General features: G+C 36.8%; 1 protein-coding gene across 1 annotated transcript in view; it reads right to left on the bottom strand.

The window, feature by feature from the left end:
• LOC127689862 (glutamate receptor 4) overlaps positions 1-27,000 on the bottom strand; it is a 105,886-nt gene that overhangs the window by 60,656 nt on the left and 18,230 nt on the right. The window contains exons 4-6 of the mRNA XM_052189418.1: positions 23,355-23,513; positions 7,959-8,126; positions 6,748-6,852 (exon numbers count right to left, since the gene is read on the bottom strand). Of these exons, the coding sequence (XP_052045378.1) occupies positions 6,748-6,852; positions 7,959-8,126; positions 23,355-23,513 (432 nt within the window). The remainder of the gene's footprint in view (positions 1-6,747; positions 6,853-7,958; positions 8,127-23,354; positions 23,514-27,000) is intronic.

Below are 27,000 nucleotides of genomic sequence, written 5' to 3'. Positions count from 1 at the left end.
GTACTACTCAGATATTAAAAACAATGACTTCATGAAATTCTTAGGCAAGTAGGTGGAATTGGAGAATGCCATCCTGAATGAGATAACCCAATCACAAAAGAATATACATGGTATATACTCCCTGATAAGTAGATATTAGTCCAGAAGCTTGCAATACCCAAGATATAATTCATAGACCACATGAAACTTAAGAAGGAAGACAAAAATATGGATACTTTGATCCTTCTTAGATAGGGTACAAAATAACCAGGGGAGGAAATACAGAGACAAAGTGTAGGGCAGAGACTGAAGGAAAGACCATCTAGAAACTGCCCTACCTGTAGATCCATCCCATATAGAGTTACCAAACCCAGATACTGTTGTGGATGCAAACAAGTGCTTGCTGACAGGAGCTTGATATAGCTGTTTCCAAAGAGGCCCTGACAGTGCCTGACAAATACAGAGGGGATGCTCTCAACAAACCATTGAACTGAGCACAGGTTCCCCAATGGTGGAACTAGAGAAAGAACCCAAGAAGCTGAAGGGTTTTATAGCCCCATAGGAGGAACAACAATATGAACCAACCAGTAACTTCAGAGCTCCCAGGGACTAAACCAACAGCTAAAGAGAACATGGAATGACCCATGGTTCCAGCCATATTGGTAGCACAGGATGGCCTGGTCTGATATCAATGTGAGGAGAGGTCCGTGGACAGATGAAGGCTCATTGCCCTAAGGTAGGGGAATGCCAGGTCAGGGAAGTGGGAGTGGTTGGGTTAGTGAGCAGGGGGAGGGGGAGGGGATAGGGGGCTTTTGGTGGGGAAATGAGGGACATGGAAAATATTTGAAATGTAAATAAAGAAAATATATTTTAAAAAAGTCTCCCAAGCCCCCTCCCCCAAAAGCCCAGGACCAGATGGATTTTGTGCAGTATTTTATTAGACCTTAAAAGAAGAAAGGAAGAGTGGCCCCTTGTTCTGGAAAGACTCAGTGAAGCAGTATTCAGCAAAACCAGAACGGGGAAGTGGGAAGGGGTGGGTGGGAGGACAGGGGGAGAGAAGGGGGCTTACAGGACTTTCTGGGAGTGGGGGGACTAGGAAAGGGGAAATCATTTGAAATGTAAATAAAAAATGTATCGAATAAAATAAAATAAAAAAAGAAGATCTAATACTAATACTCTTCAAACTATTCCATAAAATAAAAAGTAGAAGGAATAATACCTAATTCAGTCTATGAAGCTACAATTATGCTTAAACCTAAACCACATAAAGACCCAACAAAGAAAGAGAACTTCAGACCAATTTCCTCTATGAATATCAATGCAAAATACTCAATAAAATTCTCACAAATTGAATCCAGCATATCAAAATAATCATTCATTATTCAAATTCAAGTAGGCTTCATTCCAGGGATGCATGGATGGTTCAATATATAGAAATCTATCAGTGTAATCCACTATATAAAGAAACTCAAATTAAAAAAAATACATGATCATCTCATTAGATGCTGAGAAAGCATTTGACAAAATTCAACACCCCTTTATGTTAAAAGTCTTGGCAAGATGAAATCAAGGCCCATACCTAAATATAGTAAAAGCAACATACAGCATAAAAGGAGCCAAAATAAAACTAAATGCAGAGAAACTTGAAGAAGTCCCACTAAAATCAGGGACTAGACAAGGCTGTCCACTCTCTCCCTACCTATTCAATAGAGTACTTGAAGTCCTAGCCAGAGTACTTAGACAACTAAAGAAGGTCAAAGGGATACAGATGGGAAAGCAAGATCCATTATTTGCATATGACATGATTGTATACTTACATGACCCTAAAAAATTTATCAGAGACCTCTTATACCTGATAAACAACTTTACCAAAGTGGCTGGATATGAGATTAATTCAAACAAATCAGTATCTTTCCTCTCTCAAACGATAATCAGACTAAGAAAGAAATTACAGAAGGAGCACCCTTAAAAATAGTCATGAATAATATAAAATAACCTGGTGTGACTCTAACCAAGCTAGTGAAAGATCTGTATAGCAAGAACTTCAAGTCTCTGAAGAAATAAATAGAAGATCTCAGAAGATGGAAAGATCTCTCATGCTCATGGATTGACAGAATTAATATAGTAAAAATAGCCATCTTGCTGAAAGCAATTTACAGATTCAATGCAATCCTATAAAAATTCCAACTCAATTCTTCATAGAATTAGAAAGAGCAATTTGCAAATTCATTTTGAATAAGAAAAACCCCAGGATAGCAAAAACTATTCTCAACAATAAAAGAACTTCTCAGGTAATCACCATCCCTGACCTCAATCTGTATTAAAGAGCAATAGTGATAAAAACTGAATGCTATTGCTACAGACACAGTCAGGTAAATTGATAGAATAGAATTGAAGACACAAAAGTGAACCCACACTCTTATGTTAACTGAATCTTTGACCAAGAAGCTTAAAACATCCAGTGGAAAAAGGAGCATTTTCAATAAATGGTGTTGGTTAAACTGGCAGTCATCATGTAGAAGAATACATGTTAATCTGTTTTTGTTTCCCTGTACAAAGCTCAAGTCCAAGTAGATCAAGGACCTCCACACAAAACCAGATACTCTGAATCTAATAGAAAAGGAGGTGGGGAAGAGCTTCGAACACATGGGCACGGGGGCAATTTCCTGAACAAAACACCAATGACTTATGCTTCAAGATGAACAGTAAAAAATGGGACCTCATAAAATTGAAAGTTTCTGTAAGGCAAGAGTCTGTGAGTAAGAAAAACCAGCAACCAGCAGATTGTAAATAAATCCTTACCAATCCTACATCTAATACAATGCTAATATCTAATATACACAAAGAGCTCAAGAAGTTAGACTCCAGAGAATCAAATAATCCTATTAAAAATGGGGTATAGAGCTAACCAATGAATTCTCAACTGAGGAGCTTTAAATGGCTGAGAAGCACCTAAAGAAATGTTCAACATGCTTAGTTATGTGGGAAATGAAAATCAAACCAAGCCCAGGATTCCACCTCACACCAGTCAGAATAGCTAAAATTAAAAATTTAGGTGACAGCAAATGCTTGGAAGGATGTGAAGATAGAGGAACATTCTCATTGTTGGTGGGAATGCAAGCCAGTACAACCACTATGGAAATCACTCTGGCAGTTCCTCAGACAATTGGACATAGTAATCCTTGAAGACCCAGCTATACTACTCTTGGGCATACACAGAAGATGCTCCAACATGTAATAAGGACACATGCTCCATAATGTTCATAGCAGGCTTATTTATAATAGCCAGAAGCTGGAGAGAACCCATATGTCCTTCAACAGAGTAATGGATACAGAAAATGTGGTGCATTTACAGTGGAATACTATTCAGCTATTTAAAAAAATGACTGCATGAAATTCTTAGACAAATGGTGGAACTAGAAAATATCATCCTAATTGAGTTACACCAATCACAAAACAACATGCTCACTGATAAGTAAATATTAGTCCCAAAGCTTGGAATTTCCAAGATACAATTCACAGAGAACATGAAGAAGAAGAAGAAGAAGAAGAAGAAGAAGAAGAAGAAGAAGAAGAAGAAGAAGAAGAAGAAGAAGAAGAAGAAGAAGAAGAAGAGAAGAAGAAGAAGAAGAAGAAAGAAGAAGAAGAAGAAGAAGAAGAAGAAGAAGAAGAAGAAGAAGAAGAAGAAGAAGAAGAAGAAGAAGAAGAAGAAGAAGAAGAAGAAGGAAGAAGAAGAAGAAGAAGAAGAAGAAGAAGAAGAAGAAGAAGAAGAAGAAGAAGAAGAAGAAGAAGAAGAAGAAGAAGAAGAAGAAGAAGAAGAAGAAGAAGAAGAAGAAAGAAGAAGAGGATGAGGAAGAGAAAGAAGAGGAAGAGGAAGAGGAAGAAGAGGAAGAAGAAGGAAGACCAAATTGTAGATACTTCAGCCCTTAGAAGGGGGAACAAAATAATCACTGGAGGATACATTATAAAAAGTGTGGAGTAGAGCCTGAAGGAAAGGCCATTCATAGACTACTCCACCTGGGCATCCATCCCATATTCAGTCACCACACCCAGACACTATTGAGGATACTAAGAAATGCTTGCTTATAGGAACTTGATATAGGTGTCTTCTGAGAGACTCTGCCATCACCTGACAAACACAGAAGGAGATGCTTGTAGCCAATTATTGGACTGAGAACAGGGTTCCCAATGGAGGAGTTAGATAAAGTACTGAAGGAACTGAAGGGGTTTGAAACCTCCTAGGAAGAACAACAATATCAAACAGTCAGACCTCCCAGAGCTCCCAGGGACTAAACCGCCAACCAAAGAGTAACCATAGAATGAACCATAGCTCCTGTGAGGAGAGACCCTTGGCCCTGTGAAGGCTTGATGTCCCATTGTAGTGAAATGCCAGAGTGGGAAGGCAGGAGTTGGTGGGTGGACTGGGGAACACCCTCATAGAATCAGGGGGATGGCAGGTGGGACAGGGGGTTTCTGGTGGGGAAACTGGTAAAGGGGTTAACATTTACAATGTAAATAAAAAACCAATAAAAGAAAAAATATTTTAAACAATCCAATAAAAGAAAAAAATTCTAGGCATCATTTACAATAAAATTCTTAAAACCAGTTGCTGTTATGAGATAATATGGCTCCGTTACGTAAAGTTGAGCCCAGAGTCTCTTCCTCTTCACTCTCTTTCTCTTTCTGACATAGATTCTCATAGAGATCTGTGTGTCTCTGCTTCCAATGCTAAGATCAAATGCATGAATTATGACTGGCTTAACTGAGCTTCTTAAGCAGTGGATTACTAGTATAAGTGAACACAAGTGTTAAAAAAAAATCAGACAGCTTCTGTTTCTTCAAGGATAAAATGTATATTGAACTGAGGTTTTTCTGGAAGCATCTGCTTATGTTGCATTGTGTGACTTCACCTCAGTCTTGACTTTCAAATACATAATATGAATACTTGTACTACAAGCTGTAATGCTATTTAATACCAGTGCATGCTCCCTGAACAACCTTGGCTCACATTTAAGAATACTGTGTGCTAGTCATTGAAATACTCTTCCTATCCAAAGATTTTTGCTTTTACTGAAATATAATAGCTTAATCATAAATAGCAAATACTATTTTTCTACCATCATTTCACAGGTTGTAGACATCAATTTAGAATATCTTTCTATTGTATTAGAATGATTTATTAATTTATATACATAGATTTTATTGTAGGGTTGCATGTCCTTAGGCTGACTTCTAACTTTTTGCATCATTGAGGATGCTATCGAACCCTGATGATGTTGCCTCCTAAGTGCTAGTGTTACATGCATGATTTACCATTCCTGGGTAATTCATGGCTTGATTTTCAAGGTTTTTGGATTAATATGCTTATTGATTTTTCACAAAAATTGTTGGATCAATTTTAGCCCAATATTAGGATAAGATTTTCAACAATTTCCATAATGTTTTAAAATATGGACATCCTCTCCTTGAAATATACTGCTGCCATTTTGTACTGGTTAGTTACGTGATTCAGTGTTATTAGCATTCACATGTACAACATCAAACACATTAATCAATGTAAGGAAAGAGATATTTTAACTTTCAGACTAGATTTAAATTTTTCATATAATTATAGTACAGCACACCCATCTCATTAGTATAGATAAATGATGAAATTACAGCTATACTAAAATCATTCTAAATATAAAGTTCTTTGTGAGTTGTAATCTACAAATGCCTAATTTGTTTGTCTACCTTATATATACCTGGATTCACATATAAATATTTCAGGTAAAGAGTGGTCTTGAGAAGAAAAGTTTAGGCAGTTCTGGTAGGCTACATTGGGAATGCTAGAAAGACATCTAAGCATCCTCACATCTGAGATCTCTAGAGCTGCTTTTCTGTGATGGTTAACCTGCTACAATCAGAATCACTGGGCAAGAGCTTCTCAGTGAGGGATTGTCTGATCAGGATTGATTGAGTTGAGATAAGAAGAACTTGTTCTTTGAGGGCAGCTCTAATGCAAAGTGAGGGCCTCTGAGCTGTGTAAGAGTGGGGCAGTTGAGCTGAGTACAAGTGCAAGCAAAGAGCGTCAGTATCTTCTTCACTGTGGTGATCATGTGACCTGCTTTACCTTCCTGCCTGCATGTGTGGTCAGTGATAAACTGTAACCTGTACTTCTAAGAAGAAACAAACCCATTTTCCTTTAAGTGTCTTTTTTGTCAGGGTGTTTTGTCATAGTAATAGAAGCAATGCTAAGATATTTTTTAAGTATAAAATCCTTGAGCTAGTACTTTCCTGAATTCAGGTGCTGGCTTTCCTTCCTCAGCCCATTAATTATTGTCTTCATTTTATCTTCTATTTGCTTTCCTTTACTCAATTTAATTTCCTGATTAGTTGAAGAACCAACAATCTGTTTAAAATACACCTATTCTTTAGAAGGGTCTCTTTGTACTCTCTCTAATAATTCACAGATCATACATGGACATATTTCATTGTGTTCTTTTCTGTGGAATACATTTTGTTTCCAAAATTTGTTTACCAAGTTCCCCTTGCCACATTGCTCCCATTGTGAGTTATAGGGTATAATGACAAATTAATTGTTTCATTTTGTCGCATCATTAAACATTAAACATGATACAACCATTGCCTATTAAGAAAATACTAGGTGTGAGTGTCACTTAAAAATAGAATTTAGAGAATTGAGCTTTTTTTTCTCCCATACACCTTTAAGAGTGTCAAATAAAAATAACAAAAGAATTTTTATTTTTCAGTTCATTTGCAGCTCACCTTTCGAGGTCCTGTGCTTTTTAATTCAAACACATCCATTGTGTAATTAACTCTACGTCCATAGTGGTCAAATTGAACATTCCCAGTTAGTCCTTGAATTCGAACCTGTGAAAGAAAAAGAAAAGACACATATACTCATTAGGAGCTTCACTTAAGGGAGTCTTTCACTACTAGTCTAAGGACCATAAAAGTCTGTGTAATTAAAAGGTACAATCAGCTCTCTGGGATGTGATTAGATGCTTCAGCTACTGAGATGGAGCCTTGAGAAGGGATATTAAAGGATATTAAAAGTTATTTTGCTCTATATCTATAAGATGATTTTTCTGTATTACAAAGTTTCATTTTAACTAACATAATTTTTCCCAATATGAAAATATCCTTTATAGAACAGAAATTTTATTTGCTTAGAGTCAGTCTTCAGTTTTATTTTTATGTGTTCTTACAGCAGATTATATACCTAGGGTTCCTATGACAACTCATATTCTTCTTGCTATGCTGAATTAACATACAAAAAGCTAAAAATACATCATTTGAAATATCCAAGCACATTGGATTCCAAATTTCCTTTAGATTTCCATTCATTTTACTTACACTTTGAATTTACCATATTTCAGAGAGATTAATAACTTTATGGAACACCAGCTATATAAAATATATTGTTTTTATGAGCACAGAAGAATAAAATTAATCATTTAATCCAAAGTTAAAGATACATTAAAGAAGTTCTTAGATCTACCAAACATTATTCCTCCTTCTTTGTTAGGTTTATATTCCCTGTACTCCTTATGGACAATGAGGGTAATGAATCTTTCTGATGTAAGTTGTAAACAGATAGTAGAATCATTATTGAAATGAAGCATTCAATTGTTATTCTAAAACTTTCCCACAACAACCTGTTCATTCAAAATGGCAGCTGTTCTGTCAGGCTGGATCCTTGAGTGATTTTATGGAACACTGGGCTCTGGCTAACCAAGTGTGTCTACACTGAGCAACTTCATTGTTTTAGACTTTTACGGATTTGTTGTGTCATTTGACTACACATGTATGCAAGGAATAACCATTGTAGTTCTAACTAAAATGTTTTGACACTGTTAAATGCTTTATATACTAGCATGGAAATTATAATAGACATTAATACTTAGATGTACCAGTCTGTTTTTAATATACCATTCTTACAAAAGATCATGAAATAAATCAAAATTATGAGTTACCTGCTTCAGTGTTCTCTCCATGTCAATTCCCTGGCCCCAGGGAGCAGCAGGGTTTGCCAAACAATCCCCAGCATTTCCTCTCCTTGATATATCAATTTTCTGTCTTCTGAGACTTCGGAAAGTTTCAGCCATCACCAGGACACCATCGTAAGTGAGAGCAGAGGTGTACTGAACAAGTTAAAGCGTGTAGAAAGATAAATGTTAAAGTATAGCACAATGAGAAATCCTGGACCTCTGTGGGCTTGTGAGAAAAAGGCCATCTTTCTCCAGAGCTAGCATGGAACTGATAATTGATGAAGGGGTTGGAAATGTCTTGTCTTTCTTTAACACAAATACTGTATACCACATCATATTCCTCTAATTTTAAGGGAGAAAACCCACCTTGAAAATAGAGACCCTGAAGCACAATTTTCCATCATCTGGAAGAAAGGCCTCAGGTTGGGACTTTATGTTGTATTTCAGTATGAATGGGTAGAGGATGAATACTACAGGCTGTGATGCCTCATCCTGCATTGCAGTGGCTTAGCTCTAGGAGGGCTGCATTCTCCCCAAAGGCCTAGCAGTCTTTTCAGAGATTTGCTTTGTATTCATTGACTTAAAATATCTATGTTTATCCTCCCAGAGGAATTGTGTGTTGTTATTGAGAAATGCAATGCTAGGGATAACAACTATTTTATTCAACTTCAACAGTGTTTGAGCCTATCATCCAATGAGAGTCCTTAATTTGATGGACAAACCATTGCTTTATCTTTCCATCCTGCCATCATTGTAGACATATAAAGTGTAACCATCTGTGTTTTGATAACCATCCATGTATTTCTTTGAGAAAAGAGTAAGCTCCACCCCACCTCCCTGCCTGGGCAAGATTATTAGTATAAAGCAGTACGTAGGGAAGACAAAAAAATGTGACTCAGGAGAAAATTTGGGTGAGGTTTGATTAGAGACTTACTAAATGCATGGATGATAGGTCATAGTATTCGTCAACTACTAGTCATGACAATAACTGCATTATCTGCTTCAAGAATTCTATATAATTAACACTTTCTACATCTGCATCATGGGCAGGTTTGTACCATGTGAATCAGGGGATAAACTTGGTATTTTGCCTGTAAATGAAGAAAACCCATTTGGTATTGTGAATGTAGAAACTAAACAGCGACAATATGATTAGTACAATGAAGAGCTAGCATTTCAAGGAAGAGAAAAAAAACTACATGAATTCCAAGAAAGCACTGTTTCGTAGAGGAAGTGAACATGAATCTTGTATTAAAGGGATGAATAAGGATCATAGAAAGTAAGAGCATCTAGGATACTATTTCACAGACATAAGCAAAGGCCTGTGCTCTCTTAGTTAGAATAAAGTTGCTGAAGAAAAGGAAGCAAAGCGTTACGCTAAACATTAATGTGCCTTCTTTCTTGCTCGACTCAACATGTCTCTGAATAGAAAAAGCCTCCAAAGCTTGCTTCTTCCAAAGCAAGACAATAAAAACGAGAAATAAAGACATTTTCCCAAAGTCCTAAAGGACAAATGATAAAATATATTGCTAGTTTGCTGGGATCAAGAGATAAAAAGAAAGAAAGAAAAAGAAAGAAAGAAAGAAAGAAAGAAAGAAAGAAAGAAAGAAAGAAAGAAAGAAAGAAAGAAAGAAAGAAAGAAATTGGCTTTTTTCCCCCCAAGCAAGCTGAGAGGAGATGGTGAAAAAGCAGACAAATTTACTTTGAAAAAAGGAAATTGTTTTGCAAGGTGGGGTGCAGTGCAATGCTGACAGCCAGCTGGAGAAACAAAGGCCTGGGATTTAATAGGGTGGCAGAGCTGACAGAAACTTGGAGTTTAAACTGGCTTTACCTTATTAAAAGCTCCAACTCTTTCTCATGTGCCTTATTGTAACACAGAGTAGGAAAGCGTATTTATGCACACCCAAAATTCAGATGACATGTGGAAAATATATATTAAGTAAACATTTCATTTGAAGAAGCCTTAAAACTACCTCTTAGCCAGGAGCTATTTTCTGTTCTACCCATCAATCAAAATGAAGAGGTAAATTTCTGCTTCTCAATATCTGTAGGTATAGAAGACAAACACAGGCAGAATGAGTATGCAGGAGAGGAAATTTGACTTTGAAAAGAGAGAACTAAAATAAATTCAAGGTTTGTTACTTCTAGGTTTATAGAATATAAAATATCTGAGTTACAGAGCACAAAGCAGAAAATGAAAAAAGTAATTGTTTATTGCAGCTGTTGTGAGGTTGACCATTCATTACGACTTGACAAGCTGGCTGCCAAACCCACTCGCTAAGAAATGTGAGAATGTGAAGGTTGGTAGTGTGTGGTCCCTACAGGAGTTTACAGGAGCCAAATAGTAAGTATGGTAAGCCCTGGCTGAGAATAGCAGTATCTAATATCATGGAAGGCATAAAGGAAAATCATGGAGAAAGTGGAACTTGAACTTCGAAAGAAAGTTGGAATACATGGATAGTGCAGATAAAGGTGAAGGACTATGGAGGACAAGTGGTGAGTGACACCTAAACTTGAGAAATCTGACGGTTTCACTGGGGCATCAGAAAGGTAGCAAAGAATCAGGAAATCAAAAGGGCCTTTGTTCACATATTTCATCATTATTAGTATTATTATTTCTTTAACAGAAAGAAAGTGACAAAATCAGAGATCATGTATTGATTCTTAGGCTTAAACTTTAACCCACGGAAATACAATTCAGTTAATTATACCCAAACCTCAGTATTCATACACTCTGGCTTTGAATTTCTTTACTCATTAACATTTATTTGCAATCTCTAAATCAATACTTAACTGATACATTTGCAGGCACTTAAAGGCATTCAGAGAGGTGGAACATTCAATTCAGTCAATATGCAAAATTCCAGTTCTAGTTAAGTAAAGAAACACTACATTTTTTTCTGTTTGCATGATGTAAACAAGTACACTTTTTGTGCCTCAGTACATGCTGTTTTACACAAATTTGTGCTTTTACAGGTTATTTTACAGCTTAAAATTTTCTGAAACATAAGCATCAATTGCTGCCTAATAGTCATAATGTGAGAAGGCTCTGGTGATTCTGGAAAATATATGCATTAAGTAATTCCCTTTGAGGAATGGCTATAGGTCAATGCTAAGAAAGAAAAAGAAGTTAACTAAAATGAATAAAACAATATATTGATTATTTGCCAGAAGGTCACAACAAGAAGCTCTTAGAAAGCAATCTTACATTTCTTTTAAGGACAATGGCTTAATATTTGTATCACTTATTACTTGAGTAAATTTTCAGAACATAATCACAGCAGGTAAAAATGTACATTAAATGGTAATATGTGACAGGAACCATAGAACAGACGGGGACACAATCCTTCCTTCCTGTTTTCATCTGCATCCTGAAGCTGACCCTGTGCCATAGGAGTTTACACACTAATCACACCCAGAGATAGCTGGTCTCCCAGGAGTGTTGACACACCTAAGATCATAGGTAAGACCACCACTTCTTCTCCAATACCTGACCAAAGTTGCACTCACCCAGAGCCCACAGGACAAAGGAACCCAGAAGCAGCAAGGGAATAGATTATTCCAGTTTCCATCTGTGCCTGGAACTGCCCTTGTACCACAGCTTTTTGCACCCCAATCCCACCCAGAGAGAACTGGTATCCCAGTAGTGCTAACACACTTAAGATCATAGACTCACAGGCTCACAGGAAGGACAAGATCAACTAAGACCAAAGATAGTCAGAGGGTGAGAGGGAAGTGCAAGAACATAAGCAACAGAAACCAAGGGTACTTGATACAATTAGAACCCAGTACTCCTACCAAAGCAAGCCCTGGATAACCCCAACACACATAAAAAGCAAGATTATGATTTAAATCATATCTCATAATGGTGACAGAAGACTTTGAGGACATAAATAACCTATTTAAAGAAATACAGAACACAGGTAAACAGGTAGAAGCCCGTAAAGATGAAACACATAAATCCTTTAAAGAAACATAGGAAAACACAACCAAACAGGTGAAGGAATGGAACAAAACCATCCAGGATCTAAAAATGGAAATAGAAACAATAAAGAAATCACAAGGAGAGACAACCCTGGAAATAGAACACCTAGGAAAGAGATCAGGAGTCATAGATGCAAGCATCGCCAACAGCATACAAGACATAGGAAAATCTCAGTTGTAGAGGATACCACAGAAAACATTGACACAACAGTCAAAGAAAATGCAAAATGCAAAAAGCTCCTAACCCAAAATATCCAGGAAATCCAGGGCACAATAGAGGAAGACCAAGCCTAAAGATAATAAAAGAATGTGAAGATTCCCAACTCAAAGGGCCAGTAAATATCTTCAACAAAATTATAGAAGAAAACATTGCTAACCTAAAGAAATAGACACCCATAAACATACAAGAAGCCTACAGAACTCCAAATAGATTGGATCAGAAAAGAAATTCTTCCTGTCACATAATAGTCAAAAGACCAAATGCACAAAAAAAAATCAAAGAATATTTTAAAAAATGAGTGGAGAAGGTCAAGTAACATATAAAGGCAGACCTATCGGAATTACACCAGACTTCTCAACAAATACTCTAAAAGTCATAAGATACTGGACAAATGTCATATAGACACAAAGAGAACACAAATGCCAGCCAAGGCTAATATACCCAGCAAAACTCTCAATTACCATAAATGGAGAAACAAAGATATTCTATGATAAAACAAAATTTAAACAATATCATAACATAGCATAACAACACACATAACAACAGAAACTGAGGAAATTCAAAAAACTATTTTAATCCAGCCAATCCATGATCATGGAAGATTTTTCCATTTTCTGAGGTCTTCTTCGATTTCGTTCTTCAGAGACCTGAAGTTCTTGTCATACAGATCTTTCATTTGTTTTGTTAGAGTCACACCAAGATACTTTATATTGTTTGTGGCTATTGTGAAGGGTGTCATTTCCCTAACTTCTTTCTCAGCTTGCTTATCCTTTGAGTATAGGAAGGTTACTGATTTTCTTGAGTTGATTTTATAACCAGTCACTTTGCTGAAGTTATCAGTTGTAGGAGTTCTCTGGTGGAGTTTTTTGGGTCACTTAAGTAAACTATCAGATATCATCTGCAAATAGTGATAGTTTGACTTCTTCCTTTCCAATTTCTATCCCTTTGACCTCCTTATGTTGTCTAATTGCTCTAGCTAGAACTTCAAGTATTATTTTGAAAAGATATGGAGAGAGAGGACAGCCTTGTCTAGTCCCTGATTTTAGTGGGATTTCTTCAAGTTTCTCTGCATTTAGTTTGATGTTGGCTACTGGTTTGCTGCATATTGCTTTAACTATGTTTATGTATGGGCCTTAAATTCCTGTTCTTTCCAAGACTTTTAGCATGAAAGGATGCTGAATTTTGTCAAATGACTTTTCAGCATCTAATGAAATGACCATGTGGAGGAACATGTTCCACTATGTTCATAGCAGCTTTATTTATAATAGCCAGAAGCTGGAAAGAACCCAGATGTCCCTCAATGGAGGAATGGATACAGAAAATGTGGTATATTTACACAATGGAATGCTACTCAGCAATTAAAAACAATGAATTCATAAAATTTTTAGGCAAATGGTTGGAACTGGAAAATATCATCCAATGTGAGGTAACCCAATCATAAAAGAATACGCATGGAATGCAATCACTGATAAGTGGATATTAATTAGCCTAGAAGCTCTGAATACTCAAGATACAATTAGCATATCAAATGATTCTCAAGAAGAAGGAAGGCGAGGACTCTGGTCTGGAAAGGCTTGATATAGGGGAGTATCAGGACAGAGAAATGGGAGGGGGTGATTGGGGAATGGGTGGAGAGAAGAGGGCTTATGGGACATATAGAGAGGGGGGAACTGGGAAATGGGAAAGGATCTGGAATGTAAACAAAGAATATAGAAAATAAAATAAAAGGTTTAAGTGGTAAAAAAAATGATACTAAAACAAAGCCTATATTCAACAAAACTGGAAAATCTGGATAAAATGGATAGTTTAATAGACAGAAACTAGGTACTAAAGTTAAATAAGGATCAGATCAACAATTTAAACTGTCCCAAAACCCCTAAGAAAATAGAGGCAGTCATTAAAAATCTCCCAACCCAAAAAAGTTTAGGACCAAATGGGTTTTGTGCAGAATTCTATCAGACCTTCAAAGAAGACCTAATACCAGTACTCTTCAAACTATTCCACAAAATAGAAAAAGAAGAAACACTAACAAATTTGTTTTGTGAAGCCACAGGTATGGTGATACGTAAACCACACAAAGACCCAACAAAGAAAAAGAACTTCAGAACAATTTCCCTTATGAATTTGAACGAAAAAATACTCAATAACATTCTCACAAACCAAATCCAAGAACACATCAAAATGGCCATGCACCAAGATCAAGGAATGAAGGGATAGTTCAATATATGAAATCATCAACAAAATATACTATATAAACAAACTCAAAGAAAAAAAAACCCACATGATCACCACATTAGATGCTGAAAAAGCATTTGACAAAATTTAACACTTTTTAATTTTAAAAGCTTTGGAAAGATCAGGAATTCAAAGCCCATACCTAAACATAGTAAAAGCAATATACAGCAAACATGTAACCAAAATCAAACTAAATGAAGATAAACTTGAAGCAAACCCACTAAAACCAGGGACTAGACAAAGCTGCCCACTCTCTCCCTATCTTTTCAATAAAGTAATCAAAGTTCTAGCCAGAGCAATTACACAACTAAAGAGGCCGAAAGGATACAAATTGGAAAGGAAGAATTCAAAATATTACTATTTGCAGATGATAAGATAGTATACTTAAGTGATCCTAAAAATTCCACCAGAGAACTCATATACCTGATAAACAACTTCAACAACATGGCTGGATATAAAATTAACTCAAACAAATAGCCTTCCTCCACTGCAAGGTTAAAAGGCTGAGAAAGAAATTAAGGAAAGGACACCCTTAACAATAGTGACAAATATTATAAAATATTGTGTGGCACTAATGAAGCAAGTGAAAGTTATTTATGACAAGAACTTCAAGTGTCTGAAGAAAGTAATAGAAGACCTCTGAAGATGGAAAGATCTCCCATGCTCATAGATTGGCAGAATTGATACAGTAAAAATGGCCATTTTTCTAAAAGCAATTTACAGATTCAATGCAATCTCTATCAAATTTCCAACTCAATTCTTCATAGAATTAGGAAGAGCAATTCTCAAATTCATTTGGGATAACCAAAAACCCAGGATAGCAAAAACTATTCTCAACAATAAAAGAACATTTTTGGTAATCACCATACCTGACCTCAAGCTGTACTACAGAGCAATAGTGATAAAAAATGAATGGAATGGGTACAGAGACAGGCAGGTAGATTAGTGGAATAGAATTGAAAACCCAGGAACGAACCCATACACCTATAGTAACTCAATCTTTGACAAAGAAACTAAAACCATCCAGTGGAAAAAGCCAGTATTTTCAATAAATGCTGTTGGTTCAACTGGAGATAAACATGTAGAAGAATGCAAATTTATCCATTCTTATCTTCTTGTACAAAGCTCAAGTCCAAGTAGATCAAGAACCTCCACATAAAATCAGCTACATTGAATCTAATAGATGAGAAAGTAGGGAAGAACTGTGAACACATGGGCATAGGGGTAATTTTCCTGAACAGGACACCGAGGGCTTATGCTCTAAGATCAACAATAAACAAACGGGACCTCAGATAATTGCAAAGCTTCTATAAGGCAATGGACACTATCAATAGTACAAAAATGCAACCAACAGATTGGGAAAAGATCTTTACCAACTTTCCATCTGATAGATGGCTAATAACTAGATGCCAGAGAAACAAATAACATCATTGAAAAATGAAGTACAGAGCTAAACAGAGAATTCTCAACTGAAGAATCTCAAATGACAGAATCACCTTAAGAAATGTTCAAAATCCTTAGTCATCAGGGAAATGCAAATCAAAGCGACCTTGAGATTCCATCTCATACTAGTCAGATGGCTAAAATTAAAAACTCAGGTAACAGCATATGCTTGGGAGGATGTGGAGAAAGAGGAACACTCCTCCATTGTTGTTGGGATTGCAAGTTGGTACAACCACTGTGGAAATAAGCCTGGCAGTTCCTCAAAAAATTGGACATAGTACTACCTGAGGACCCACCTATACCACTCTTGGACATATTCCCAAAAGGTGCTCCAATATGTAACAAGGATACAAGCTCTACTATATTCAAAGCAGCCTTATTTGTAATAGCCAGAGGCTGAAAACAATCCAGATGTTCCCCAACAGAGGAATGGATACAGAAAATGTGGTACATTTACAGAACGTAGTACTAATTTGTTATTAAAAACAATGAATTCATGAAGTACACAGGCTAATGAATGGAACTAGAAAATATCCTGAGTGGGGTAACCTTGTCACAACAGAACACACATGGTATGTACTTATGGATAGGTGATTATTATGCAAAAAGTTTTGAATACTTACAACTCACAGAATATATGAAGCTCAACAAAAAGGAAGACCAAATTGTGGATGCTTCAGTCCTACTTAGAAAGAGGAACAAAATCATGGGAAACAGATTGTAGGAGGAACTTGGGATGAACAGGGAGAAAAAGAGGGTAGCATCAGGTATCAGGCAAGACAGAGGATATGTATAGAGGGTGAGGAAATTGAATAGAGGTGAGTAGCAATGGGTATTGGGGAACTAGGGGTAGCCACCAGAAAGTCCCAATGCCGGGAAAGCAAGAGGTTCCCAGGACCCAACGGGGATGACATTAACTGAAATACCCAACCAAGGGGAGAAAGATCTTGTAGAGACCATATCCAGGGACTAAGCACAGGACCTAGTTGAGGGATGGGGCCACCCACCCATCTCAAATATTTTAACTCAGAATTGCTCCTGTCTAAAGGAAATACTGGGACAAAGAGTGGAACAGAGACTTAAGGAAAGGCCATCCAGAGATTGCTCCAACTGGGGATTCATTCCACATGCAGACACAAAACCCAGAAACTGTTGCTGATGCCAAGAAGTGCTTGCTTGCAGGAGCCTGGTATAGCTGTCTCTTGAGAGGCTTTACCAGAGCCGAATCAATACAGATGGGGATGCTGGCAGCCAGCCATAGGACTGAACACAGGGTTCCTTATGGATGAGCTAGGGAAAGGACTGAAGGAGCTAAAGGGGTTTGCAGACCCACAGTAAGAACAGTATCAACCATCAGACCGCTCAAGAGCTCCCAGGGACTATACCACCAACCAAAGAGTACACATGGAGGGACCCAAGGTCGCATATGTAGCAGAAGCTGGTGTTATCTGGCATCAATGGGAGAGGAGTCCCTTGGTCTTATGAAGGCTCTATTCCTCAGCATACATGAATTCTAAAGCAGGTAGGCAGGAGAGGGTGGATGGGTAGTGGAGCATCCTCATAGAAACAAGGGCAGGGGGATAGGATAGAGGGTTTGTAGAGGGAAAACCAGGAAAGAGGATAACATTCAAAATGTAAATAAATAAAATAACCAATAAAATATGGCAATATGTATATTAAATATTTTCCGGGTGCCCAGAATCATTCTAAGAACTGTGAAAACTTCATATATATGTGATATGGATTCTGTTATAATATTTTATGTACCTGTTTTAATGAAATTACTGTAAAAATGCTTTAAATAGAAATAGTCATCAATGAGTCAGAATTATTATAAGCATAAACCACACACTGTAAAATAATAATTAGTCTAAAAAATAATTAGTCCAAAGCAATAATATGAAAATCATCACATGGTGACATTAAAATGATCATCTTTTATGTATTTTATGGTCCTCTGTCCTTTTTTTAAAAAGCCAGTTTAATTACTATGCATAGGACTAACTTTCCAAAGTACGATTTGAGAGAGCAATGTGAGTTCACTTTTTACTTTAGGCCTCTTCTTATAGGAAAAAAAAAAAAAAATATATATATATATATATATATATATATATATATATATATATAAACTGGGAGTTTAATCAAAGGAATTTGATGACATAAGTATTCGGCAACAAACTTTACAGAAACACACAATAGATTAGATTATTGGGCAGATCATCTTGGCAGAACATCTTATCTTATCAGGGTAAAGTACCTCTATGGTGTGAGTCAGACTCACACCTCATATGGAGGTGCAGTGATGGGAGATGCCAAATTCCAGAAACTGGTTGAAGTACAGGATCTCTGACTTTTTACTGACAGGAGGTCAATTACCCTATTCATTTAACATCTCAAAGCATTCAAATGTCAACCAGGATTAGCAAATAGTAGACACCCAATAAATACTTCCTTTTGTAATTCCTTGATTTTATAAGTTACCTCTCTAATTTTAATATTGAAAGGGGAAGTTGAAAGCCAATTTAAAACAAAACCAAAAATCAAAACCAAAACAAACAAAAACCTTATACCTAGAAAATAAAATAGCTGATATACTCATTGTTTTTAGTTTTTCTATATCAATGGCAAATTACATATTAAAAGTCTACTGAAATGCCTACTTAAGAAATGATTAAATATTAAAATTCATTATGTGGTGCTCAAGAAAACTAAGTTGGGGTCAGAACAGAATGCCATCATTGATCTGATATTTAGGACCCATTCTTTTAGATGAGACAAAATGTACCCATGAGAAGAAACTTGTGAGCTTTCTCTGCAAATGTTAATGACACACTCATGATACATATGTATATGTATATGATGTATATGTATATGCTGTATATGCTTTATATGTATATGCTGCATATGTATGTGTATGTATATGTATATGTGTAATATGTATATGTATGTGCATGGTGCATATGCATATGATGTATATATATAATGTATATGTATATGTGTATGTATATGGTGTATATGTATATGTTGTATATGTATATGGTGTGTATGTATATATATATGAATGTATAATGTATATATGTATGTGTATATAAATATATGTGAGTATATATACATATATGCATACATATGCATATATAAATACATGTGTGCATATATATATACACAGATACACAGGCATATATACATGAATGTATATACACAAATTTATATATATGTACACATACATACATCGGGTAGCTATCTCTTTTGAGAAGTTGACACTCATATCTTCAGCGCTTACCTTATTTTCCCTAAGTGACTCTTTTTTCCTTACATCTATGTTAAACACTTTAATATGTGTCTGATTTAAATCTATCTTAAACTCTTTTCTTGATAAAGTACAACTTCAACTAGTATACATAATTATATTAATATGGTCTGTGCATATTAAAAATATATGTCATATATCTTACATGTCATACACACTCACACACCCACTCACACTCACATACACACAGAAGAAAAGATGGCTCAGTGATTAAAAGCACTTGTTCCTCTTGCAGATAACTGAGTTGTGTTCTCAGCTCCCATATCATTTGCTCACCAGTTCTGGAAACCACATCTTCATGGATCCGGCATCCTCTTCTGGACTCTGTGTACACTTACATACACAAACCCATATACAGCCTCATAGATACATAAAATTAAATAAAAATCAAAAAGCTCAGTGTTTTACTCTTAAATCGAAAGAAGCTTTGCATAAAAGCTTTACATTTTTATCTCCTGCAATTTTCTAATTTATCTACTTGATATAAACTACTATTTCAAAGGTGTTTTTATCTTTGTAGAAAATTAATAATAGTCATCTCTATTAAATGTTAGTTAATAAAAATTTTAAATTCAAAACTTTAAATCCTCTTATAGAAGACAACAATAAGAAACTGCTTGATTTGATCCCTGTTATCATATGCAGAGATCTGAAAATTGTTTTTGTGGTGTCTGAATGCCTGTGTGTACATATGGCATATGTATGAATGAACATGGTCATGTGTGTCTGTAGTTAGGCTCACCTGTGAGTTGTAGGATATTTGATCACACTGTGAACCCTGAGACTGCCTTATTTACATTAAAAATATGTTTCTCAGCCTGCTTATCCTTTGAGTATAGGAAGGCCACTGATTTGCTTGAGTTGATTTTGTAACCTGCCACTTTGCTGAAGTTGTTTATCAGCTGTAGGAGCTCTCTAGTGGAGTTCTTTGGGTCACTTAGGTAGACGATCATGTCGTCTGCAAATAATGATAGTTTGACTTCCTCCTTTCCAATTTGTATCCCTTTGACCTCCTTATGTTGTCGAATTGCCCGAGCTAGTACCTCAAGTACAATATTGAAAAGATAAGGAGAAAGGGGGCAGCCTTGTCTGGTCCCTGATTTCAGTGGGATTGCTTCAAGTTTCTCTCCGTTTAGTTTGATGCTGGCTACCGGTTTGCTGTATATTGCTTTTACTATGTTTAGGTATGGGCCTTGAATTCCTGTTCTCTCCAAGACTTTAAGCATGAAAGGATGCTGAATTTTGTCAAATGCTTTTTCAGCATCCAATGAAATGACCATGTGGTTGAAAGAAATTAGGGAAATGACCCCCTTCACAATAGCCACAAACAGTATAAAGTATCTTGGGGTGACTCTTACCAAACATGCGAAAGATCTGTATGACAAGAACTTCAAGACTCTGAAGAAGGAAATGGAAGAAGACCTCAAAAAATGGGAAAACCTCCCATGCTCATGGATCGGTAGAATCAATATAGTTAAAATGGCCATTTTGCCTAAAGCACTATACAGATTCAATGCAATACCCATCAAAATCCCAACTCAATTCTTCACAGAGTTAGAAAGAGCAATTATCAAATTCATCTGGAACAACAAAAAACCCAGGATAGCTAAAACTATTCTCAGCAACAAAAGAAAATCTGGGGGAATCAGTATCCCTGACCTCAAGCAATACTACAGAGCAATAGTGTTAAAAACAGCATGGTATTGGTACAGTGACAGGCAGGAGGATCAATGGAACAGGATTGAAGATCCAGAAATGAACCCACACACCTATGGCCACTTGATCCTCGACAAAGAGGCTGAAAACATCCAATGGAAAAAAGATAGCCTTTTCAACAAATGGTGCTGGTTCAACTGGAGGTCAGCATGCAGAAGAATGCGAATTGATCCATCCTTGTCTCCTTGTACTAAGCTCAAATCCAAATGGATCAAGGACCTCCACATAAAGCCAGACACTCTGAAGCTAATAGAAAAGAAACTGGGGAAGACCCTTGAGGACATCGGTACAGGGAGAAAGTTTCTGAACAGAACACCAATAGCGTATGCTCTAAGAGCAAGAATTGACAAATGGGACCTCATAAGGTTACAGAGTTTCTGTAAGGCAAAGGACACCATCAAGAGGACAGATCGGCAACCAACAAATTGGGAAAAGATCTTCACCAATCCTACATCAGATAGAGGGCTAATATCCAATATATATAAAGAACTCAAGAAGTTAGACTCCAGAAAACCGAACAACCCTATTAAAAAATGGGGTACAGAGTTAAACAAAGAATTCTCACCTGAAGAACTTCGGATGGCGGAGAAGCATCTTAAAAAATGCTCAACTTCATTAGTCATTAGGGAAATGCAAATCAAAACAACCCTAAGATTTCATCTTACACCAGTCAGAATGGCTAAGATTAAAAATTCAGGAGACAGCAGGTGTTGGAGAGGGTGCAGAGAAAGAGGAACACTCCTCCACTGCTGGTGGGGTTGCAAATTGGTACAACCACTCTGGAAATCAGTCTGGCGGTTCCTCCGAAAACTGGGCACCTCACTTCCAGAAGATCCTGCTATACCACTCCTGGGCATATACCCAGAGGATTCCCCACCATGTAATAAGGATACATGCTCTACTATGTTCATAGCAGCCCTATTTATAATTGCCAGATGCTGGAAAGAACCCAGGTATCCCTCAACAGAAGAGTGGATACAAAAAATGTGGTATATCTACACAATGGAGTACTATTCAGCCATTAGAAACAATGAATTCATGAAATTCTTAGGCAAATGGATGGAGCTAGAGAACATCATACTAAGTGAGGTAACCCAGACTCAAAAGGTGAATCATGGTATGCACTCACTAATAAGTGGTTATTAACCTAGAAAACTGGAATACCCAAAACATAATCCACACATCAAATGAGATACAAGAAGAAAGCAGGAGTGGTCCCTGGTTCTGGAAAGACTCAGTGAAACAGTATTTGGCAAAACCAGAACGGGGAACTGGGAAGGGGTGGGAGGGAGGACAGGGGAAGAGAAGGGGGCTTACGGGACTTTCGGGGAGTGGGGGGGGCTAGAAAAGGGGAAATCGTTTGAAATGTAAATAAATTATATCGAATAAAAAAAAACTTAAAAAAAAAATAAAAAGACATACAAAGAAAAAAAAAATATGTTTCTAGGTGTGGTGTGACTCAGCTCTAACACACATCCAAGACCTTTCTGCTAAACAGAACTAAAGTAAATAAATAAATAAAGTTAAGTAAGTAAACAAAGTAATAAATAATGTAAATAAATAAAGTAATAAAATAACTAAATAAAAGGGATGAAACAGAGAGCGAGCAAGCAGTTGACCAGGAGGGAGGATACAAAGGACAAACCGTACAGTGGAAGAGGGTGCCAGAAAGACGGGCGGGGAGATAGACAGGAAGTACAAGGGAGAGACATTCAGTTTCAGGTGTAATAGAGACACTGTGCACAGGGAGCTTCTCCCTTTGGAACATCAGCTGTGGACGAAGGTCAGCTGGGTGCTTTCTCTGAGCTAGCAGGCTTTCATGCTATTATCTTCATTGGTAAAATCAAACTATTGAGACAATACCTGCTTGTGGGCATCGGGAGGCTAGAAGCCATTCAGGTGACTTTCTCTCCTGCTCTGCCCCTTGTTGTTCAGGACCAGATTCTCACTGAATGCCAGAACTCCTGGATTGGCTATCCTGACTGGCTAGGAAGCCTCTGGCCTCCTCTTTCCAGATTTGGGATTATTGGAGTACACCTCTGCACTAGGCATTTGTGTGCTGGGGATGTGAGCTCAGGTTCTCACGCTTCATCACCAGCTCTTTATTCACCGTACCAGCTACACAAACACTGACAGAGCACTCAGTCATCTTTAGTGCAGAGACTGTGAGGAGACGCCGCAAAGTGCCTGAAAGCCGGAAGTGGGTGACAAAACAAAGCATACCGACATGATCTGGGGTTGCTTCCTTTTGGGACCCCAGGTTATTTGCCCAGCACCCATGTGACGGCGTATAAGCACCAATAACACCAGCCCTAGCAGATCTGACTCACTCTTCTGTCATTTGAGAGCACAACACAAGCCCATGGCTCACGGACACATATGAAAGCAAAAGCACTTATATACATAAAATGAAATAACTTTAAAAATTTAAAACAATAATAGTACAAAATATACAAAAATATACAACACAAAATACCTTTGGAGGTGTTTCAGATCCTGGATATTCTCTTTGATCTAGTTTCTTCCAGCGATCCATTAGTTTGGTTACCATGGGGGTATTAAAATCTACCAACTGGAATCCAGTGACATTTGCTCCTCCATGTATAAATCTCTCAAGAGAAATATCCTTGAAACCCTGTAAATTAGTAGGAAACTTCATCAAATTTAGTTCATTAAATGTTCTTGTTCAACAGTTCTTGTATAATCACATGCCTGTATATCCCTGGCTGTCCTGGAACTCACTCAGTAGACTAGGCTGGCCTTGAACTCAGAAATCCGCCTGCCTCTGTCTCCCAGAGTGCTGGGATTATAGGCGTCGCCACCACCACAGCCCAGCAACATCATATTAAGTGAGTTAACCCAGACTCAAAAGATGAATCATGGTATGCACTCACTAATAAGTGGATATTAACTTAGAAAACTGGAATACTCAAAACATAATCCACTCAACAAATGAGGTACAAGAAGAATGGAGGAGTGGCCCCTTGTTCTGGAAAGACTCAGTGAAGCAGTATAGGGCAAAACCAGAACGGGGAAGTGGGAAGGGGTGGGTGGGAGGACAGGGGCAGAGAAGGGGGCTTATGGGACTTCCGGGGAGTGGGGGGCTAGAAAAGGGGAAATCATTTGAAATGTAAATAAAAAACATATCAAAAAAAATAATCACATGCCTGTTGATCTAAGAAGAAACATTATTCCACTGATGACTAGGCAAATTGTTACTGAGAAGTCAGTGGATGTGAACTAATAGGGTTTATATTACATCAGGCTTCACTCTATATCATGTTCTGTGCTAATTATATTACAGTTTAACTATTCAGCTCAGTCATCCCTTGGACACTGGGAAGATCTGATTAATTTTAAGGTAAGAAAACTAAGGATCTGTGTTTAAGGCAACAATCTTTTCAAGTTCACCTATGAATATACAATGGGGCCAAGGATTTTATCGGATTTTCCTTCCTTTGTGCTTTTTATTCCTTCATATTATTATGAAATGGATGCTTTTAATTTTATTAATTTTTATAATATTATCAGGAGAGGAAAGGCACAAAAGAAACCCAGGGTTTGATTCTAACATCTGTTGCTTTCAAACTTTAGATTACCTCCACACTAAACAGAAGAATAATATTCCTAGTATCTAACACTTTGGGTATATGTTCAGTAATTGTAACTGATTATTAATAGGTCACTTAACTGGGATTTATTTTGGGCCTATTATGTGTCTGACATTGTGACAGCTCATCAGTAACATTCTCATTTCATTGAGAAATAAGCCACACATCATAAACTTATGTTTTAGAACTGGGAAACACATTGCCCATTAATCTCTAGCTACTAAACTGTCAGTGTGGAACATTTGCTTGCTTTCACCAGTATACAGGGCAGACCCACAGGCAGGCAAATCATTTTCCTGTTTTCTAAAAAGCCACAGTAATTCAGCTCTTGCATTAGCTACTAATTGATGAGATTATTATTTTCTTTCAGTCTTAGCTGAAATAGAAAGTCTGCTAAGCCTTCTGTGGTGCTTTAGCCACAGCTGCAAGACACAGGCAAATTGTAGTCTGCAGGGACACCATTAGACACAAAGTCTGTCAAACAGCACACTGAAGGAAAAGGAAAAACAATTATTTTGTCTGATTATAACAAGCTCCTGTCAGCTATAGTTTGAATGAATGGTGGATGGATTTGTTAATTTTGGCTATATTTGTTTGTGCATAGACAGCATTTCCCTTTCATTTACATTCTCATGATTTTATATAGAAAATTAATTATTATTTAATAATAATTTATTTATTATTATTTAATTTCCTAATTATTATTAGTTCTTAAGGAATAACTGCGAGCCAGGTTGCTTGGCAAAAGTTACTTTGGTGACCACTTAGATTTGTCTATTTAAAGTCTACAGAAAATCATGGAAAGGAAGGGGAATCTATGGCTACACTATAATGGAGTCAGTTACTCTCCAGTTACTGGGAAGTCAGTTGCTATCAAAACAATGTTCCTGAGCACAGGGGTAAGCCAAGAGAGCTCTTCCTCTTGTGAAAATGGCCTCCTAAATTGACTGCACTTTACAGTAAGTAGCAAACTCTCTAGGTTCATTCCCAACTTGACTTTCTTTTTAATATTGCCTGCTTGAGAAATATTCAGAATTATAGGCATCTTATATCTCAATGATGATATTTGTCAATCAGTAAGCTCATTACATTGCCAGTGTAAATAAAAGTCTATTTTTATGTTTTATCTGATTCATATCAACATTACTGCTGTGTTTTACACAAAGTCATTTTAAGGATCCTCTGGAGCAGTTACAAGAGATCAAGAAAATGAGGAAAACTCTCCCTTATCATCTTTTAAAACTTACTGTGAAGAGTTGAGGTTTAGGTAGACCCTTTTGATGGACATGTAGATTAGGACAGAAAAATTGAAACACATAGGAAGTGCATTAGGACAGTGTTGGCAAGTTGGTAACCTTTTAACTGGTTCATTGCGATTGTATAAAACTTCTAGACTGGATGTTTGATGAATTGTATCTGGTTCCTATACTGAAGCTAAATATGGAACATAGATGAACACATGTTTTTTATCTTTGATTGAGATATGAATGGTGTCTATATGTATGTGTTTATGTGTGAGGAATGAATACAATTAGTCTTTAGTTATACATGTTGAATATGCTATAATTTTATACTTCTTTATGATAAACATTAGTGTTTTCTCAGATATGAACTTTATTTTAAAAATTAAAACCTACAGAAGAACATGATTCTGATTTAGTGCCAAGAGTCTTGTATTGCTATTGGCAGTTGTACTTAAATTGTTCAATGGCTGAAGGAAGAGTAAGTATACAGACTGAGTAATGTGTATGAGGTCAGGTGGCCCTCATGGCTATAGGCATGTTCAAATGAGCAATCACTATGTCTCTTGGTTCTTTGGATATGCTATTAATTTAATAACTTATTTATTTTTTCAATTAGACAGTTCAGAGATTTAGACTTGTCTTTGGGACTTAACGATCTATATGATCTTTGGTAAATTACACCAGACTTTATTTTACAGTCTATAAAATAAACACATGTATTTAAAGGTCTGAAAATGCCAATTAAAGTTTAAAAAAGTCCAAGCACAATGACCAAAGCTGAGCGGCTGCAGGATGAGCAGAAGTTCAGTAGAGACATGGTAAGGGTAAAGAGCCATTTCATACAGGAAGAAAGAGGAATCATCCTGGTCTGAACACGAATGCTGTGAACCAATTCCTTATTAATAACTGTGCCAAAGGGATGTGGAAACTTCCTAGAATACAGTAGGCTTAAAAGAACAATTTGAGGAATGAAAATATTATATAGGACATGGTGTCATTTCTGAAGCCAGAAGGAAGTAGAAGATAATCCACGTTTTTAAAAACAACTCCCTAAAATGTGACTAAGTCCTCACTAAGATCCGGTCGGACAATGCCTTGACTGGAAGCAACTGCTAAGAGAGATACAAAGGGAAAACCACAGTAGGTATATCGTGTTGTTTGCTTTGGAAAAATAGACCACTTGATACATTAGGAAGGAGATCCTAGTGTTAGAAGGGTACAATCTTAACACATCTGCCTTCGTTAAGTTAAAAACTGGAAAATGTTG

This window comes from Apodemus sylvaticus, chromosome 7, assembly GCF_947179515.1.
Source record: "Apodemus sylvaticus chromosome 7, mApoSyl1.1, whole genome shotgun sequence".
NCBI classification, from domain to species: domain Eukaryota; kingdom Metazoa; phylum Chordata; class Mammalia; order Rodentia; family Muridae; genus Apodemus; species Apodemus sylvaticus.
This window is presented reverse-complemented; position numbering and strand designations above follow the sequence as displayed.